Genomic DNA, 18673 nt, shown 5'->3' with positions numbered 1-18673 from the left:
CAATTTCCTCCCCTCTACTTTAATCCCTGGCAATCACTTCTTTGATTTCTGTCCCTATAGTTTTGACTTTCCTAGAATATTATAAAAATGGCATATACAGTATATAGTCCTTTAAGTCTGGCTTCTTTACTCAGCATTACTCTTTTGAAATTTTTTAATGTGTGGTGAGTATCTTTTGTTGGTTCCTATTTATTGCTGATCAGTATTCCATTGTATGGGTGTACCACACTTTGTTTACCTGTTCATAAGTTGGTGGACATTTGGCTTGTTGCCGGCTTTTGGCAATTATAAATACCATTACTGTAACTGTTCCTGGAGAGGTTTTTTTTTTTTTTTTTTTTTTTGCGGTACGCGGGCCTCTCACTGTTGTGGCCTCTCCCGTTGCGGAGCAACAGGCTCCGGACGCGCAGGCTCAGCGGCCACGGCTCACGGGCCCAGCCGCTCCGCGGCATGTGGGATCTTCCCGGACCGGGGCACGAACCCGTGTCCCCTGCATCGGCAGGCGGACTCTCAACCACTGCGCCACCAGGGAAGCCCTGGAGAGGTTTTTTAAATGAAAACATTTCATTTCCCTTGGGTAAATTGCTGGGTTATATGGAATGTATTTAATGTTATAAGAACTGCCAAGTTTTTTAACCAAGAGGCTATACCATTTTGCATTTCCACCAGCAAGCAGTGTGTGAGAGTTTCAGTTGCTCCACATCTTCTCTCAACATTTGGTAATGTCAGTTTTTTAACTTGAGCTATTTCAGTAGGTGTGTAGTGGTGTATCATTGTGATTTTCATTTGTATTTTCCTAATGATTAATGATGCTGAACATCTTTTCATGTGCTCGCATGGCATAGTCCTTCATTGGTGAAATGACTGTTCACATATTTTCCTGATTTTTTTTTATTGAGTTGTTTTTTTATTATTGTTTTCAGAGTTTTAAAAATATTCTGGATACAAGTTCTTATTAGATAGGATTCACAAATATTTTATCCCAGTCTGTGTTTTATGCTCATTATGTTCATTTTCTTAACCATGTCTTTAGGAGATTAATCGATTTTTAAGATTCAAATTTGTATGTTCTAGGTCTGGGAGAAAGAAAACCAATTTGTTTATGCCTACTTGAAGATTGCTTACATGCAGGGTTAGCTAAAATGCCTTTCAAAAACCCAAAAGGCCATGATAATTTTTATAATAGACTTTTCTCTGATATCCTAAAAAAATGCGAAGCAGCAATAACATTAAGGCTAAAATTATGAACTATGTTAGTTACAACATTCATAATTTTTTTTTTTTTTTTTTTTGGCGGTACGCGGCCTCTCACTGTTGTGGCCTCTCCCGTTGCGGAGCACAGGCTCCGGACGCGCAGGCTCAGTGGCCATGGCTCACGGGCCCAGCCACTCCGCAGCATGTGGGATCTTTCCGGACTGGGACACGAGCCTGTGTCCCCTGCCTCGGCAGGCGGACTCTCAACCACTGCGCCACTAGGGAAGCCCAACACTCATAATTTTTTATCCTATAGGTTTGCCGCATGATTACTACATGCAACAGAAAATTAAGCTATAGAACAATGTTCATGAACTTTTCCTTATGGCTCATTATAACACTGTTATAATGTCAGAAGAACCAAAAAAAAAAAAAATTACCAAGAGGGATTGCCAATGAGCCACTGGGATAACGTTAATTAAATAGAATATTAAGTCAATACTCTTTTTTTTCTTTTCTTTTTTTTTTTTTACAATATTTGGAAATTTTACTCTACTTATTGAGATAGGCTAGGATGATACTGTGGTAACAACCCCCAAATCTTAGTAGATAAACACATAAAAGTTTACTTCTGGCCCCTATTGGGTGGTGGTGGTGGTGCTGGTGTGTAGGTTGCTCTATTTAATCTCTCAGAGCTCACGAGGGTAGAGACTCAAATTTGGTTGGGTGGTACATTAGGGGAAGAGAGAGAATGGAGAATCCTGCAGGCTTTTCACTGCTTCACTGACAGAGGTCTTATCCACTCACACTTCATTAGCCAGAATTGGCCCTGTGTAATCACGAAGGGGCTGGAAAGTGTAGTCTCCTGTACATTCAGGAGGTCAAGGAGAATATTGGTGAGTGCTAGCAATGTTTATCATATTTCCAAAAATAACATAAAAGATAAATTATAACCACCTTATTTAAATTAGACATTTTGAGACAGCCTTATTACTTACTTGCTGGAAAACCTTGAACTAGTTACTTAACTTCTGCGAGCCTCAACGACCTCATCTAGAAAAGGGGTAATAATGATAGCTAACATTTATTGAGTATATGCTAGGAGCCAAGATCTGTTATAAGTACTTGACATATATATAATGCTTTAACTTTTTACAACTCATATGCAGAAGGAACTTATTACCACCATTGTTACAGATGAGGCAATCGGGGTACCAGGAGCCTGAGGAATTTGCTGATTCAGAAGGTTCATGAGACTTGGTTCTGATTGGAACCCAGGCATCTGGTGCCGGTGCTGCTAGGCTTCATGACTAGGCTATACCTCCTCTTTTGTAGGTAATCATACCTGTTTGAATTAGATGTGTATTAATTAGATTAATTAGATGTGTGTTGTACAGTAGGTGCAATCCTTGTCATTATAAACATTTTAGATGTGCTGGCAAAGACAGAAAGAGAAATTTGGCTAAAATGTTCAATTGAATAATCCAGTGAAAATGCTATTGTTTTATGGGGGTGTGGAATGGAGAGGGAGATGGGAAAGGTTATCCCCAAATGATTGTATATCTGGCTAAGTTTCTACCCACAGTTCTCTGCGGGGGCCCTTTACTCTCTATAACAGTTTCCATCGTGATCTCAGGTATTGACAATGATGTCCCTGGAGATTTCAGTTCTGGCATAGACACCTGACATATTTTCAGAGTTCTACAAAATAATGAATTTGATGGGGGTGCTGCAGAATAAATTGCTGGGTTCATCTCCTCTCTGAGGGCAAGTAGCTTCCATCCTAGCCCTCTTAGAGTTTCATATTGCTTAGGGATCAGTGTTTCTGGGTATGTCTTGAGCAACCAGTAACTTTGTTAGGTATTTCATTCAGATCCTCCCACTGTGCATATAAGAAATCACCAAGAATCCTGTTCTAGGAATTCAAAAGATCCCTCTGTCAGTTAGGAATGCTTTTGGGTGAAAGTAACAGAACACCTAAGGGGTGATTGTTGAAACAAGAGGACTTTGGCAGTGACCCAGACTCAATGGCTCCATTACTTCTGTCTCTGGTGGCTTCTTAGCCTTTTGCTCACAGTCACAAGATGGCTACTGAAGCTCCAACCATCCCACCCTTATACCAAAAGGAAAGTGATGGCAGAAAATGGGCTTTCCTTTTATCAGGGAAGAAAAGTTTTCTCTGAAACCTCACAGTACATGTTTCCTCACTGCTCACTGGTTACAGTGGTGTTGCATGCTCATTATTGGACCAGTTCACCATGTGTTGGGATAAAGCATCTTCCTCCAGTTCTTGATAAAAATTGTATTTGGCTAGAAAAGATAAAGGAGTGCGTGTGTGTATGTGTCTGTGGGTAGGCAATAAATTTTGTTTGCTGCATAGCCCTTCTCTCTCCTATAGGCACCCAGGAACAGATCACTCCCTATATGGATTTTCATTCTGAGAGCCTATTGGCTGCTTTGGAATTGATCCCAGAATCATACTAGGTGGTAACATTGGACTCCCCACCCAAGATGGGGAGGGTCAATCAGACTGTCTTTGGTGAGCCTCCAGCACATGGGGAGCTATGGTTCCTATAGATACCCTTCTTCATCATATCCCCAGCTATATCACCCAATGCTTATGTGCTAGTTAGAATGAATGAAGTGACTATTTTGGTGATTCTGTGTTAATTTGACTTCAAAGAGTTGCAAACATAGATCAATTTTAGGCAATAACCAGATCAAGCCATTTCAGGACAGTTTGTATCAGTCTTCATGTTTTTAACAAGATATGATGCCAGGTTGAGTCCGATGCAAATTCATTTGAAATTTTCAAGTTCAGTTAATGAAGGCGTCTAGATTATCTTTAGACCACACAGCCTGCTGCGCTAAAATGGGCCCATTGCAAAGTTATTCTCAAGGGCTGTTACTTCTGTTCCGCCGAACTTTTACTGTTTGTGAGTAAAAAGGGATGATAGTATTTTTGCTCTTCAAGTCTCCCTTTCATAACTTATGCAACGCATCAGCAAGAGTAGGGGACACTGAGGGCACCATGAAAGTTTACAGTGCACAGCATCAGTTTCCTTTCAGTTGCTCTTACTCCACAGTTGAGGTTGGAGGGGTGGAAGGAGCCCCTGACATGCATGGCTTGGTATCTACTCTGCCAGCGTTTCATGAGATGCTACTAACCAACTATGAAAAGACACTCTCTGGGTGTTGATCACAGGTTAGTCTGGGCAAATGACACTACAATTTAATTTTCATGATTGGTATGCGTTTAAACATTTTAATATTTATTTTTAAAATTGTATTTCAGTTTTCAGAAAACATAGAGTATGGAGAAAGAAATCATCCTCTTTAGGATAAGCATTTTTCCCAAGTTTCCTTTATTGTTGTTAAGTAAATAAATAACTTCTACAAAACTCATAGTCCAACTGGTTAACTCCTCTGTCCGCAGACACAGGAGCACTTCTTCACCTGGCAGGGATGCTGTGAAGCGTAGTTAATTGTTTGCAAAATGATCCCAAGCTCCTCGATGAAAGCAGCCACACTTCCCATGCCCGTTGTTACTGTTACAGTGATCTCTGCTGCCAAGGAGAATTGGATCCAGAATCTGCCTGGATTTTTTTTTTAAATAAATAAATTTATTTAGTTAGTTAGTTTTGGCTGCGTTGGGTCTTCGTTGCTGCGCGCGGGCTTTCTCTAGTTGCGGCGAGCGGGGGCTGCTCTTCGTTGTGGAGCGTGGGCTTCTCACTGTGGGGGCTTCTCTTGCTGCGGAGCACAGGCATTGAAGACTGGCTTGTGTTCAGAGAGGGGCGCATCGATGCTCGTTCAGTTGTTGGAAAATTGTTCAGCTTGCCTGTGATCTGATTAGGTTTACCTTTAGGGGTGGTGTGCTAGCCAGAGTCGGGTCTTTTACAAAGCTGCCTCCAATAGGGTAACGAGCATCAATCAGAGAAAGAATCCAGGAACAAACCAGTCATTTCCCCAAATTCCTTTTTGCTTTGCTTTTTTTGTTTTTTCAGAGATCAAATTCAAACAGCATTTTATGCTTTCTTTCACTGAACTAACAGTAGCCTGGAGAAGGTATTTTAATCCCTTTACAGAAACTTTTTCTATAAAGTGCACTTTCTGGGGCTCATCTGGAGCACTGCTGGTTTGGGCCTTCAACTGGACCTGGAAGTGCTGGCTGGTCCCTGCGTTGTGCTGTCTCCAAAGTCGTATTTATGGCAAAGGCTACGGTAACTATCAAAAGAAACATGGGCCTTTGTTATACCGCAGAAACTAACACAACATTTGTAAAGCAATTATACTCCAATAAAGATGTTAAGGAAAAAAAAAGAAAAAGAAAAAGAAAAAAACACAAAATAACGTGGACTGCCTCTGAGCTCCTCTGGAGCAGAGGAATGTTAAGCGAGACATCCATCTGCAAAAACAGTCAACTAAATATGCCCACTGCCTGTCCCTGAACTTTAGGAAAAATGGTTTATACTTTTTTTTTTTTAACATCTTTATTGGCGTATAATTGCTTTACAATGGTGTATTAGTTTCTGCTTTATAACAAAGTGAATCAGCTATACATATACATATGTTCCCATATCTCTTCCCTCTTGCGTCTGTCTCCCTCCCACCCTCCCTATCCCACCCCTCCATGCGGTCACAAAGCACCAAGCTGATCTCCCTGTGCTATGCAGCTGCTTCCCACTAGCTATCTGCCTTACGTTTGGTAGTGTATATATGTCCATGCCTCTCTCTCGCTTTGTCACAGCTCACCCTTCCCCCTCCCCATTTCCTCAAGTCCGTCTTCTAGTAGGTTTGTGTCTTTATTCCTGTCTTACCCCTAGGTTCTTCATGACATTTTTTTTTTTCTTAAATTCCATATATATGTGTTAGCATATGGTATTTGTCTTTCTCTTTCTGACTTACTTCACTCTGTATGACAGACTCTAGGTCTATCCACCTCATTACAAATAGCTCAATTTTGTTTCTTTTTATGGCTGAGTAATATTCCATTGTATACATGTGCCACATCCTCTTTATCCATTCATCCGATGATGGGCACTTAGGTTGTTTCCATCTCCGGGCTATTGTAAATAGAGCTGCAATGAACATTTTGGTACATGACTCTTTTTGAATTATGGTTTTCTCAGGGTATATGCCCAGTAGTGGGATTGCTGGGTCATATGGTAGTTCTATTTGTAGTTTTTTTAGGGAACCTCCATACTGTTCTCCATAGTGGCTGTACCAATTCACATTCCCACCAGCAGTGCAAGAGTGTTCCCTTTTCTCCACACCCTCTCCAGCATTTATTGTTTCTAGATTTTTTCATGATGGCCATTCTGACTGGTGTGAGATGATATCTCATTGTAGTTTTGATTTGCATTTCTCTAATGATTAATGATGTTGAGCATTCTTTCATGTGTTTGTTGGCAGTCTGTATATCTTCTTTGGAGAAATGTCTATTTAGGTCTTCTGCCCATTTTTGGATTGGGTTGTTTGTTTTTTTGTTATTGAGCTGCATGAGCTGCTTGTGAATTTTGGAAATTAATCCTTTGTCAGTTGCTTCATTTGCAAATATTTTCTCCCATTCTGAGGGTTGTCTTTTGGTCTTGCTTATGGTTTCCTTTGCTGTGCAAAAGCTTTGAAGTTTCATTAGGTCCCATTTGTTTATTTTTGTTTTTATTTCCATTTCTCTAGGAGGTGGGTCAAAAAGGATCTTGCTGTGATTTATGTCATAGAGTGTTCTGCCTATGTTTTCCTCTAAGAGTTTGATAGTTTCTGGCCTTACATTTAGGTCTTTAATCCATTTTGAGCTTATTTTTGTGTACGGTGTTAGGGAGTGATCTAATCTCATACTTTTACATGTACCTGTCCAGTTTTCCCAACACCACTTATTGAAGAGGCTGTCCTTTCTCCATTGTACATTCCTGCCTCCTTTATCAAAGATAAGGTGACCATATGTGCGTGGGTTTATCTCTGGGCTTTCTATCCTGTTCCATTGATCTATCTTTCTGTTTTTGTGCCAGTACCATACTGTCTTGATTACTGTAGCTTTGTAGTATAGTCTGAAGTCAGGGAGCCTGATTCCTCCAGCTCCGTTTTTCGTTCTCAAGATTGCTTTGGCTATTCGGGGTCTTTTGTGTTTCCATACAAATTGTGAAATTTTTTGTTCTAGTTCTGTGAAAACTGCCAGTGGTAGTTTGATAGGGATTGCATTGAATCTGTAGATTGCTTTGGGTAGTAGAGTCATTTTCACAATGTTGATTCTTCCAATCCAAGAACATACAAAATGAGTTTTAGAAAAGCAATAAAAGCCAAGGTATCCACCTTATACTGATTTCTGTATTAACAGAGAAAACACAGATTTTTAATGGTGCATATCATTTATTAGATGGATCATTCTATGGTAGTAATATTATTAATTATATCATGTATAATACAACTGTATGGTACCAGTTTTGTTAGAGCTCTGATGTATGATGTATTAGGTACTAATCTTATTTAATCCTCACAATGGTCCTATGTGATAGGTAGTTTGATTTTACAGTTGAAGAAATGGAAGATTTTACAGCTCAGTTACTTGTAAGTGGAGAAGCAGGGATTCCAACCTGTTGTCAAAGCGTAAGTCACAAGGTTCTACTGGGTACAGTTCTAGAACATGATATACTAATCATTATTGGTAATGATCAGAAAAATTCATGATTTACTATTCATTCAAATATTAGTTATAGGAACAGAAGATGATAAAATAACATCTGTGAATTTTTTTTTAACCGAAGAAAAATAAAATGAAAATGTAAATCAGCCAGAGGAAAAATGTCCTAAAACTGTTTCCAAAATCATTCTTAGTGGCAAATCCTTAGGCTAAATGGCAATGTATAGAAACTCAGTGCGGGGAATTCCCTAGTGATCCAGTGGTTAGGACTCTGCGCTTTCACTGCCGAGGGGCTCAGGTTCGATCCCTGGTCAGGGAACGAAGATCCCGCAAGCTGTGCAGCATGGCCAAAAAAAAAAACGAAAAAGAAAAAGAAACTGAATGCCACCAAATGATAAGGATTTTAGTTTACTAAAGTGCAAATAAAATGGGAATTATTTCTGTCAAAGCAAGAGCTGATTTCTACTACAGAGATTAGGGAATCAGGGACAGGGCAAAAACAGTAAGGTTCAGAATGTTTATTTAAAAATATACCATGATTCTTTACTTTGTAAATACTAAACATAACTTAGATATTGGAAATTCCTTCCAGAATAAATTATTAACCCCATGGTGGAAAGGACAGTGGACAGGAGGCTAGGAGGGACAGATTCTAGTCCTGCCTCCAATTAGCTAGCTCTGTGACCTTGGACGAGTCGCTTGACCTCTCCAGACTTCAGTTTTTTCACCTGTACAATGAGGTCTCTGGTCCCTTCCAATTCTAAAATGCTCAAAGTCTATGAGTCAAACTTATCTCATCTTTGCTAATGGTTCAGTTTTACTTTCCACACACCTCTTAGGGAATTGTCAAGGAACCAACTGAAAAAGCAATTCAATTCTCACATGAGTTTCTTTGCTCACTCCATGCCCCCAAGCTGCTGCTGCTGTTTTTAACCCCTTTGTCATTGGGAAACACTTTCAAGGATAGTGGGGAAGCAAGTAAGATGAAAATAATTTACCAAAAGACCGAGTTTTACATTTACATGCAATGCACTTATGTCCACTTTGCCATCTCGTTCGTTGTTCTGCTTTTCAATTACCCTCTGTTAGTTTGGATTGCTTTTTTGTTTTCATTTACCACAAAATCCTATTTAAAAAATTGTAACTTGGAAAACCAAGATGGATCCTCCTATTCAAATTAGCAAGGAACAAAATATTTTTAGATTTTTACCTACTAATTTTCCATGTGCAACAACTGTCACTATTTTAGCTGACAGAATTAATGAGCTGATTCAATTAAAAGGTTTTAGGAAAATTATTTATGGCTTAATGGTAAGTATATTAACAAAACCTCCATTACCACGTACAGCATACCTATCTCTTTCATCCTTGAAAATATTTTAAGATTTCTTTTTGGGAGCATATTTTAAAACAAATATAACAAGTATACAATAACTGCTTTATAAAAATGCCCTGCACTAAGTAGGAAATTGATACCCAGATGATACAAAGACCATGAAAGAGAAGGAAGGTGCAGTCTGCAGCTAACCTTGAAACCCCAAGCCTGTTTTTACCAGGAAAACAAACAAACAAGAAAACTAAAAAACTAATGAGTATGTAAGACCATCTAATAGGAGACAATCCTCAAATCTCACAATCCTCACGCAGAGCCCAAAGTATAGAAACCCAGTGTTTTTTTTGCGGTATGCAGGCCTTTCACTGTTGTGGCCTCTCCTGTTGCGGAGCACAGGCTCCGGATGTGCAGGCTCAGCGGCCATGGCTCGCGGGCCCAGCCACTCTGCGGCATGTGGGATCTTCCCGGACTGGGGCACGAACCCGTGTCCCCTGCATCGGCAGGCGGACTCTCAACCACTGTGCCACCAGGGAAGCCCGAAACCCAATGTTTTTCATCAATAATGTCATGTAACTTGTAGGCGTTTACTTTACTGAGACCAATAATTATCTGTGGCCTTCTAAAGTGTTTATCTTGCGTTTTAAAATCATATTTCTATTGAAATATTTTGCTTATATGAATTACTAAACAGATCTCAGCCATGGACAGATGTTATTTCACTTGATGTTATAGAACCAGTGAAAAATGTTACTGCTTATTTTATTACTCAGGCCCATGAACAAGATTATGAGTTCTGTTCCAAATGCTTAGAATGTACTTATACTTGCACTAAACATGAATGACCTAGGGTGGGAATTGAAACTATGTGGCATCTATGTGATCACTGCCCACTCCAAAGATTAGTGCCCATAATTGATCACAACCCTATTTCCCGCTGAGCTGAACTCGGCCTCAGAATCCTTCTCTATAGCAGTGGATGCAGCTACCACAAGCAAATAGAAAACTATTTGCTGCCTGAAGTCTAGAAGTAAAATATCTTATTAAAAGCCCCATAGGTTTGCCTCTTTCCTTATTACCCTGTAATTGTCCTCCCTGAAAATTTCAAATCTTTTGTTTTCATTTTGACAAGTAATGATTTATTTTAAAAAAAAATGACCATTTGGGACTTCCCTGGTGGCACAGTGGATAAGAATCCACCTGCCAATGGAGGGGACATGGGTTCGAGCCCTGGTCTGGGAAGATCCCACATGCCACGGAGCAACTAAGCCCGTGCGCCACAACTACTGATCCTGTGCTCTAGAGCCCGCCAGCCACAACTACTGAGCCCACGTGCCACAACTACTGAAGCCTGCGTGCCTAGAGCCCGTGCTCCACAACAAGAGAAGCCACCGCAATGAGAAGCCTGCACACCGCAACGAAGAGTAGCCCCCGCTCGCCACAACTAGAGAAAGCCTGCATGCAGGAACGAAGACCCAACGCAGCCAAAAATAAATTAAATCTTAAAAAAAAAAAAAAGACCATTTATTGCACATTTTTGAATTTCCCACAGCACCTCAAACACTTCTAAACACACATTAGGAACTCTATAAATACTTGTGTCTTGAAGAGTCTAAATGCTAGAAATACAAGATGGAAACATCCCACAGAGCCAAAGAGGACCCAATCACAGTGACGTCTGTCCTGGGCTTCAGTTCTCTCCAGACACTCACAGAAGGAATCACACACCAAAACGGCCCCAACAAATTAAGTCCTGGGAGAGCAAAGGAGAAACATGGAAATTCCAGTTCCTTTTGTGTTATAAGTTTTCAAAATATGAGGAAATATGCCAAATGCCTTTGATAATATACTCTGAATTAATGACTAACAGGGAAATGCCCCCTGAGCAGTTCATGGACAGTGTCTCTCCCAAGTCAGATCCTGTTGGCAAATGACCAAAGAACCCTTCTCTCCTGAGCCAGCAGACACTTCTATGGCCAGGAAGCACTCTGATATCAACTCAGCATTATAAAAGTGAGCAATTAAAAGCACCATTTGCAGTTAATCTAATAATTCCACTGAATATCCCCAAACCTGTGTACAAAACATATTTTATTTGGGGCCCTGACTTGATTTTAGGGTAAACTGTTTCTTAAATAGAAATATAAAGATAAAGATAAGCCTTAAGCCTTTTTTTTTTTAAGAGAAACAAAGATAAGATTTTAAAATGTTTGAGTTAATTTAGCAATATACTGGATAAACAATAAGGTACTAAGGCTAAATTTAAGGCAAATGCAATGAAAGAACATGAATTCCCCTTAAGACTAAGTATCAAATAGTCTGGTTGATGAAACTGCTGTACTTTAGGTTTTGAGGGTTTCTAAAGTAAGTAATTCTCTAATTAACACCAAAATATATGATGCTTTTCTCCGATTCCAATACATACACCCAGTTTTCAGCTGAAGAAAATGAGAAAGTTAAAATTAAAAAGGCCCAATTATTTCTTTAATGCAAGCAAGTGAGAACATATTTAATATAAATTTAACAGTCATTCATTTGTGCATTCAACATTTATTGAACACCTGCTCTGTGCCAGGAACTCTGTTAGCTATTAGGGGTTAGAGCGGGGAACAAGATATAGTTCCTACTCTATGGAGCTTACAAGCGAGTCAGAAATCTTGCCATTAAACAACTACAGAAAGAAGTATGTCAACAATTGAGATAAATGTGGCACAATCAAATAAAAGGCCCTTGTTTACAACTTTCGGTTTACTTACAAAACTATGGTTTCCTACAGAGGTCGTTTGGATTATGTAAATTTTGATTTGCCCTATAAAAGAAATTTCAATTAAAATTAAAAGATAGAGTCTCCTGGGCTTCCCTGGTGGCGCAGTGGTTGAGAGTCCGCCTGCCTATGCAGGGGACACGGGTTCGTGCCCCAGTCCGGGAAAATTCCACATGCCGCGGAGCGGCTGGGCCCGTGAGCCATGGCCGCTGAGCCTGCGTGTCCGGAGCCTGTGCTCGGCAACGGGAGAGGCCACAACAGTGAGAGGCCCGCGTACCGTTAAAAAAAAAAAAAAAGTCTCCTATAGATACATTCAATTGTAATTTCGGATTGTATCTGTGTTGAATATAAAAATGACAAAGGCATTTTTTTTTTTTTAAAGAAAAAAGTGCTATTTATTCTAGAAATGCTTTTAACGGAGGGTGTTTCCAGGGGAATTCACTGCTTTAGGTTAACGGTTGGTGGCTTCATGTTCAGGCCTCAATTAAACTCTGAACTTCCATTGTTATCACTTAATTGACTTGGTTATATCTCATGTCAGCATTTCCAAATGACCTTCCTTTTAAAAAATAAAAATTACCTGACATAGAAGCATTGTTGCAGCAATCCCACACTGTCTTCATGTATGGCTGGGCCTAGAATCTGCTTAGCTTATCTACCACTAGGGTACCTCCCATCATCCTTGCTTATAACATGAGACAGCTCCAGGTACATGCATGTTGAGGGAAAAGAGATGAAAAATGAAATCTATCTATTATCACGACTATTATTAAGATGACAACTAAATCCAATGATATCCACTTTATTCTAAGACAGGGAGTTAGTCTTAAATACCTTGCATATCACGATTAAATATTGTCAAGTTATGCTTATTTTAAAGCAGGATTATGTGCATCTTTTCCTTACAAGTGTCTCCGAAGGTTTAGTTGTGCTAGTTAACCAGATGGAAACTTAAATCCTTTTTACTTGTACGTGAGACAACAATAAGAACAAGTTGGGTTTCTTTAACTAATGAGTGGGATTTTATATAAAGTAGGTATGACGCCAAGATGCAACTCTGCTAGACTGACTGAAGCAAATTAAGGCATCAAATGAGCGTTTCCCCTCCCCCTGCATTGTGGAAAAGTTTTAAAAGTCTTTTTGAAGTACTTTGATCAAGCTTTGAAATCATTTTAGTGGATGACTATTGTATGAAAACTGTAATTTATAGTCCTTGACCTAAGCAGCTCTTTGTCTCACAGCCACATTCAAAACAATAGCAGGAAAGTGAAAAACACAAGGGGAACCCAAGCTGTTCTGGTTATTATTTAATTCATAATTCCATTTTCCTTAATCTTTCAAATCCAGGCATGTTCTTAATAAAACATCTTCAGACTGTTTTTACTATATATAGGAAGGTTAGTTTGGGGTAATACAATTAGATGGTCCGAACTTTTGTCACTGCGACCCTTCCTTAACCTGAGAGTGACTTCCCAGGCAGGTCCAGAGAGGCACCTCTCTATAAGTGGTGACAGTGCAGGCAAACTCCTATTGTTTGCCTTTTATTTCCTCTCTAGTTAACCTGGCTTTGTTCCTTGACCCTAATTGAGAATGTGCCAATTGGGAGATTTTCTCCTCCTGTCCTATTCACAAAATAGTTATACTTTTTGAGGCAACTTGCAGATCACATGGAAAATGGCAAGCTGCCCCCAACATGAACGAGCTAGGAGTGATTCTCTAACTAAATCACAGAGACATTTTACTATTTAAAATCGTAATTTTAATCAGCTGAACACCACCATTCAGCCTGAAAGTATCTGTAAACCTCACATGTTCTTTTGGCTCCTTTTGCCAAAACAGTTACTGACACACTAAACCTCAGACCATATTTGACCCTGTAATATCTTAGTTACAAGTTTTATCACCTTCAGATGCCAAAGATGCTTAGGTGTGCTTTTCCCCAGAGAGCTTAGGTCAATTGTTCTCCCCCAACTTGGACTCCAAAAAATATATGGATCAGGACTCCGATGAGCTGCATTTTGGTCCTGGGATCATTTTCTAGAGAGAAAAAGAGACAAGGGGTAGTGAGAGAGTGCGGAACGTGTGTCCACGTGGAAGGAAACTGCAAAGGCAGGAGAAGGCGAGGACAGCCAGGAAGAGGCAGGAAGTGAGGGGAGTACAGCACATGGAAGATCTAATTCAACTGAAACTCCAGGTCCTAGGGCGGAACAGGTTAAAAAGAGCAGACATCTCAGCTATCTTGGTTCCAGAGAGGAAAGGAAACACTGGGTGTAGCTCCTCAGGGAGGGGTGAGTGAATTAACTGTTCACTTGGGGGCTGTGCATTAATTAGTGAGGCCCCCCCCCAGGGCCCATTTAGTGGATGACCTCATCCAGGGCTCTAAGCTATCCCCTGGAGGCTTCAATGAGTGAATGCACCCCCCAAAGACGGACAGTTTATCATCTTCTTCCAGGGTGGAATCAAGCCTTGCCAATAATGAGCAGGTACACACACTGATGCTTAAAAGAAAATGATTCCCTCTGGAGATCCAGCTTTCTACTCTGCACCCCTGAGCCTCCCTTTTATATATGATTTTAGGAGTGTTAGAAGAGTTGACATACACCTCGCCTGAAGCAAAAGAAAAAAAAAGAATTCTCACCGTTCTTTGTTTGTTTTTTGGGTGGAAATGGGGTGGGGTCTATGAAGTCACCTGAAATACTGGATCCGCTTTGTTCTGAGCTCATGCCTCTGCATGCTTCGAACAAATAGGGTCTCTCGTTTGTGAGAGCAGACACTGGGCAAGTCTATATATGCAGAGAGAACAGCATTTAGTTTTACGTTCGTGCATATACTCCTGCTTTCTGACTTGGCATAATTTATTAACACAGTTTGCAGAAAGCTCCATAACACAAGATTTTACTTTTAATGTTCATGTTCTAATGATGAGAGCAAAGAAAAAAAAAAGGTGTCACCCCATGTATACCCTCTAGGGCTGATGTTTACATGGTCTAAATTTAAAAAACAAATAAGTAAACAAACAACACATACAGATAGACCACAGATGAGTATTCCTTACATAAAAGAGGAACAAGGAGGATTTCAGCTTCCAGTCTGGGAACGCTAGGCCCCTCACCACACTCTTCCAACTGAAAAATAGTAGACGTTATAATCACATTAGTTTTTATGTTGAATAAAGCTTAGTTTTAAATAACTTGTAACTTTATCATAGTACGTACAGTCTACTGCTGGTTCCTTCCCCACTTTTCAGGGCCAGATTTTAAAACCCCATTCATAAAGAGGAGGTGGTGCCCTTGCCAGAGAACACTGGTACCTTCTCCTAACACATTATGTCAGGGCACCAGTTGAAGAGCAAATTCTGAAATGCAAGCACCTCTTTCATTTTTTAAATGTATTTGTGCACCTTCGTCATAAATTTGTTTAATATAAAACAATCAAATTCTTGACGAAGGTTTAACAGGGTTTTCAACATCTGTGCAGATACATGTAATTTATTTCTAAAGAAGAAAAAGCAGTTTAGAGCATGCCATGAAAACTGCTTTTAACAACATTTTAGTCTAAAATGTGTGTGTGTGTGTGTGTGTTCGTGTGTGTGTGTGTGTGTGTGTGTGTGTGTGTGTGTGAGTGTGTATCAAGACAACAGCAGTGGTTCCAAATCATTCTATTTTACTCATGAAACCTGCATGGTGAATTTTACACTGAAACAGAAGTTTGCCTGATGCCGCCTTACAGTTTCATCTTCTTCCTCTTTCTTTTTTGTTTAATGCAACTTGCAACAGAGCTAAAATCCATGCCTGAACCTGACATGTTTGTGTCCTTCAAAAGGAAAGGCAGTAGGCAGATTTCTGCAAATCTTCTTAGGTACAAAATGAACAAAGTACAAATGGTACATTTAGTCTTTTGAAAGAACCAAGCAATGTATGTAACTTGAAGGTGTTTGTAAAAGTTACATTTTTACTAATATTTCCAAACTCATTCAACATTATAAAGAATATTATGTTTTGTCAACATGAGGGCAAATATTTTACTAAGTACATTTTTGCGTATGGATTAATTTTTCACCTTCCTAAAAGATAGGTTTATAATGAATTTACTGATGTTTTCCTTTAGATTGAAATTTGGTTTGCAGTAGAAAAAGTGAATAAGTGAAAGTGAACAAATACAAAACTTCTTTTGCTTACTTGAAAATTGCTCTAGGTTTATTTTTGGTACACTTAATTCATTCAAAGCCGAACAATCCTAATGCCTAAATTATTTGAGTGTTATATAATTATGCGGTATAAAATGCAGATACAAAGCAGAGTACAGAATGCGCTTTTGAAAAATTTTACTCATAAAAATACTGACTACCATACATACTGACAACTAGTTACGTTTAAAAATAAACTCTTGTCAAGGCTGGCACCCAGCTTCAGTCGTCTGCCCTCAGCCCCCAATCCAAAGAAGGAGTGTGGTTTCCAGACACAACGTAACTCATGCTTTTAAATGAGATAAATGGAAAATGTTTGGTGCTCAAATAAGTATTATAGAAAGAGGAAATTCTCATCAAGTATATTTTTTTCAGCTTGGCTTACTGCCATAGAAGTCAGGAAACCATAAAGACTGGACAAAACAAACGCAGGCTCCCAGCAAGGTCTGCCCTTGCAGGTGAGAGCGAAAATCTAGTTGCAGCCTTCATGATTCCGGCTTTGCTGGGACTGTGCTAGGTTATTCCATGACAGTAACGCAACCCTGGGTATCTGTGAGTGTACATGAAGGGAAAGGGGGAGGGAGAGAGAATGAATGGAGGCTTACCAAAAAAAAAAAAAAAAAAATAAGAGGGCGATTCAGTAACTGGGAGGAAAATTGAAAAATCACACCTTTCAGTCTCCACATTTTTTCTTTTGTTCAGTATATAAGGAGAAACCATCCGGAAGGAAGAAAGATTATGACTATCTATAAACTAACTGTTCGACAGAGACAGAAATGCTGATAATGAGTGGGCTGTGTCTGTAGTTCTTGGCTGTTCACATGAGCAAGGGGTGAAGGAAAACAGAAACTCTTGATATGTTTGTCTAAAGAGGTAGTGGTGTGACCACGGGCAGCGAGAGTTCAGCTGAAGTTCAGGGCAGATGCTGCCAGGAGTTTACACTGCAGGAAAGTAAAATTGCTTCCGGATTCATCTTTTCCTCCCAGCTTCTCTTCCAGGACCATCAGGGTCAAGCAATGCTATGGCATAAGGTGACGATGTTGGTGGGGAAACAGGCTTGGAGCAGGATGCCCCTTTCCCGGTTACAGTCTAGCTCCTGGATAAATCCGTACCAGTAGATGACTAAGCCTGGCCCAAACCTGCAAAAACATGAGAAAATAACATGCACACATAGTATCAACACAGTTCCAGAAAAAAGGTAATCTTTGAAGCATGGATAAGATGATTAAATGACTTTATCGTACGAAGTTTTTGTTTCGGTGGCTACGATTATGACTGAAAGTAGCTGAACTTACACCAAAGAGCTTCTTTCATGCAAGTGTCACCGCCTTGGACGGATTTGTTACCTTTCTTTCAAGGAACCTGAACTATTTCACTACTCTAATTACCTCTCAGTCAGGTGTTGTGACGACTTAGCTGATGAAGGACAAAAGCAGAGTAGAAACAGCATTGGTTTGGGCAGCACCAGGCTTGGGATTTTAGCCTCTTGACATTTAGAGGCACTCTTTTAAAAGTTAAACCTACCTATTTTCAACTAAGGAAAAAAAATATTTGGAAAATAATTTTAAAAAAATCAACAGCTCAAGGTCTTCTTCTGGCTATAATGCTCTATTCACGTACCAATAGGGCCAGAAGTTCCTTCTGTCATTCATTCTTTCTAGTCTTAAAAACAAAAAACAAACCCATATGACAACTGGGATCCTGCAAAGAGTTCTCTCGGCCCCTTCGCTCTCTGCATTACAGCCTCTCTAAGCGTGAACATGGCATGAAATTTGGTCGTAGGTTCTCATCACAAAAGTAAGGAATAATGCCATGTAGAGTTCTGAAAAAGTCTAGACAGATGGAGGCTTGAAACCTCAATGTTTCTAAATTGTGCCTCCGAATTATCTCCAATTTGGTTAGCGGCTCACTCAGGAAGTAGCCAGCAGGAAGTTGAGACCTCTAGGCTGGGTTCATAACGATGTAATCACTATCAATCACTGTGCACACAGAGATGTTTTGCACATCAGTTTCACGTTTTTCCTACCGAGAGTACTTAATTAAAGGGCAGCTCTACTTTTGGTGTCGTGTTGCAGGAATTTTACAGTGAAAGCATAAATTATGAACGTTGGGTTAGTAAAAGGATGTCTAAAAACAGAACTGCTTTCTGTATTCTGACATTACAGCAGGCTGAACCACGCTAGGCCAAAAAGCTTTTTCCTTCCATGATTTATTATATGCTGAAGTGTACTTGCCAAACCTAACAGTACAGGATGGGCTGCAAGATACTGTATGCACAGAAACAAGTTCAGTTGGATGTCATGGAATAGTTTATTTGCCAAGCTGTACACGAGATTAATTAAAACTTTTGTATTCCCTCCATGCAGGGATAGAATCATGAGATGTTGACTCATCAACTGAACTTGTTCTAGGGGACACGGGAGCTGTATAGGATGAGAGGCCTTGGAGCACCAGGCGCTGTGACATTTACCTGAATTCAGGGCTGACTGCAAATGCTTTTGTTTCTCAGTATCTCTGGGGAGAGTTTCCTTTGTGGTCAGAAGAATCAGGCACCTAGGGCACGAG

At 39.9% G+C, this 18673-nt stretch overlaps 1 protein-coding gene across 7 annotated transcripts in view; it reads right to left on the bottom strand.

Moving 5' to 3' along the window:
* Positions 1 to 313: 313 nt before the first annotated feature.
* Positions 314 to 18673, bottom strand: part of CDIN1 (CDAN1 interacting nuclease 1) — a 230859-nt gene continuing 212499 nt past the window's right edge. Inside the window, exons 11-13 of one of the 7 annotated variants that reach the window (XR_012330046.1) lie at positions 14978 to 15047; positions 12503 to 14705; positions 314 to 5418 (exon numbers count right to left, since the gene is read on the bottom strand). Coding sequence is in view for 5 of the 7 variants with exons in the window: in XM_073800716.1 (XP_073656817.1) it covers positions 6353 to 7423 (1071 nt within the window). In the remaining 2 variants the exon portion in view is untranslated. Of the gene's footprint in view, positions 5419 to 5821; positions 14706 to 14977; positions 15048 to 16231; positions 17248 to 18673 lie in introns of those variants that run through there. The other 6 variants (XM_019935262.3, XM_073800716.1, XM_019935261.3 and 3 more) reach the window with 6 other exon arrangements.

Source organism: Tursiops truncatus, chromosome 2, assembly GCF_011762595.2.
Source record: "Tursiops truncatus isolate mTurTru1 chromosome 2, mTurTru1.mat.Y, whole genome shotgun sequence".
Taxonomy (NCBI): domain Eukaryota; kingdom Metazoa; phylum Chordata; class Mammalia; order Artiodactyla; family Delphinidae; genus Tursiops; species Tursiops truncatus.
This window is presented reverse-complemented; position numbering and strand designations above follow the sequence as displayed.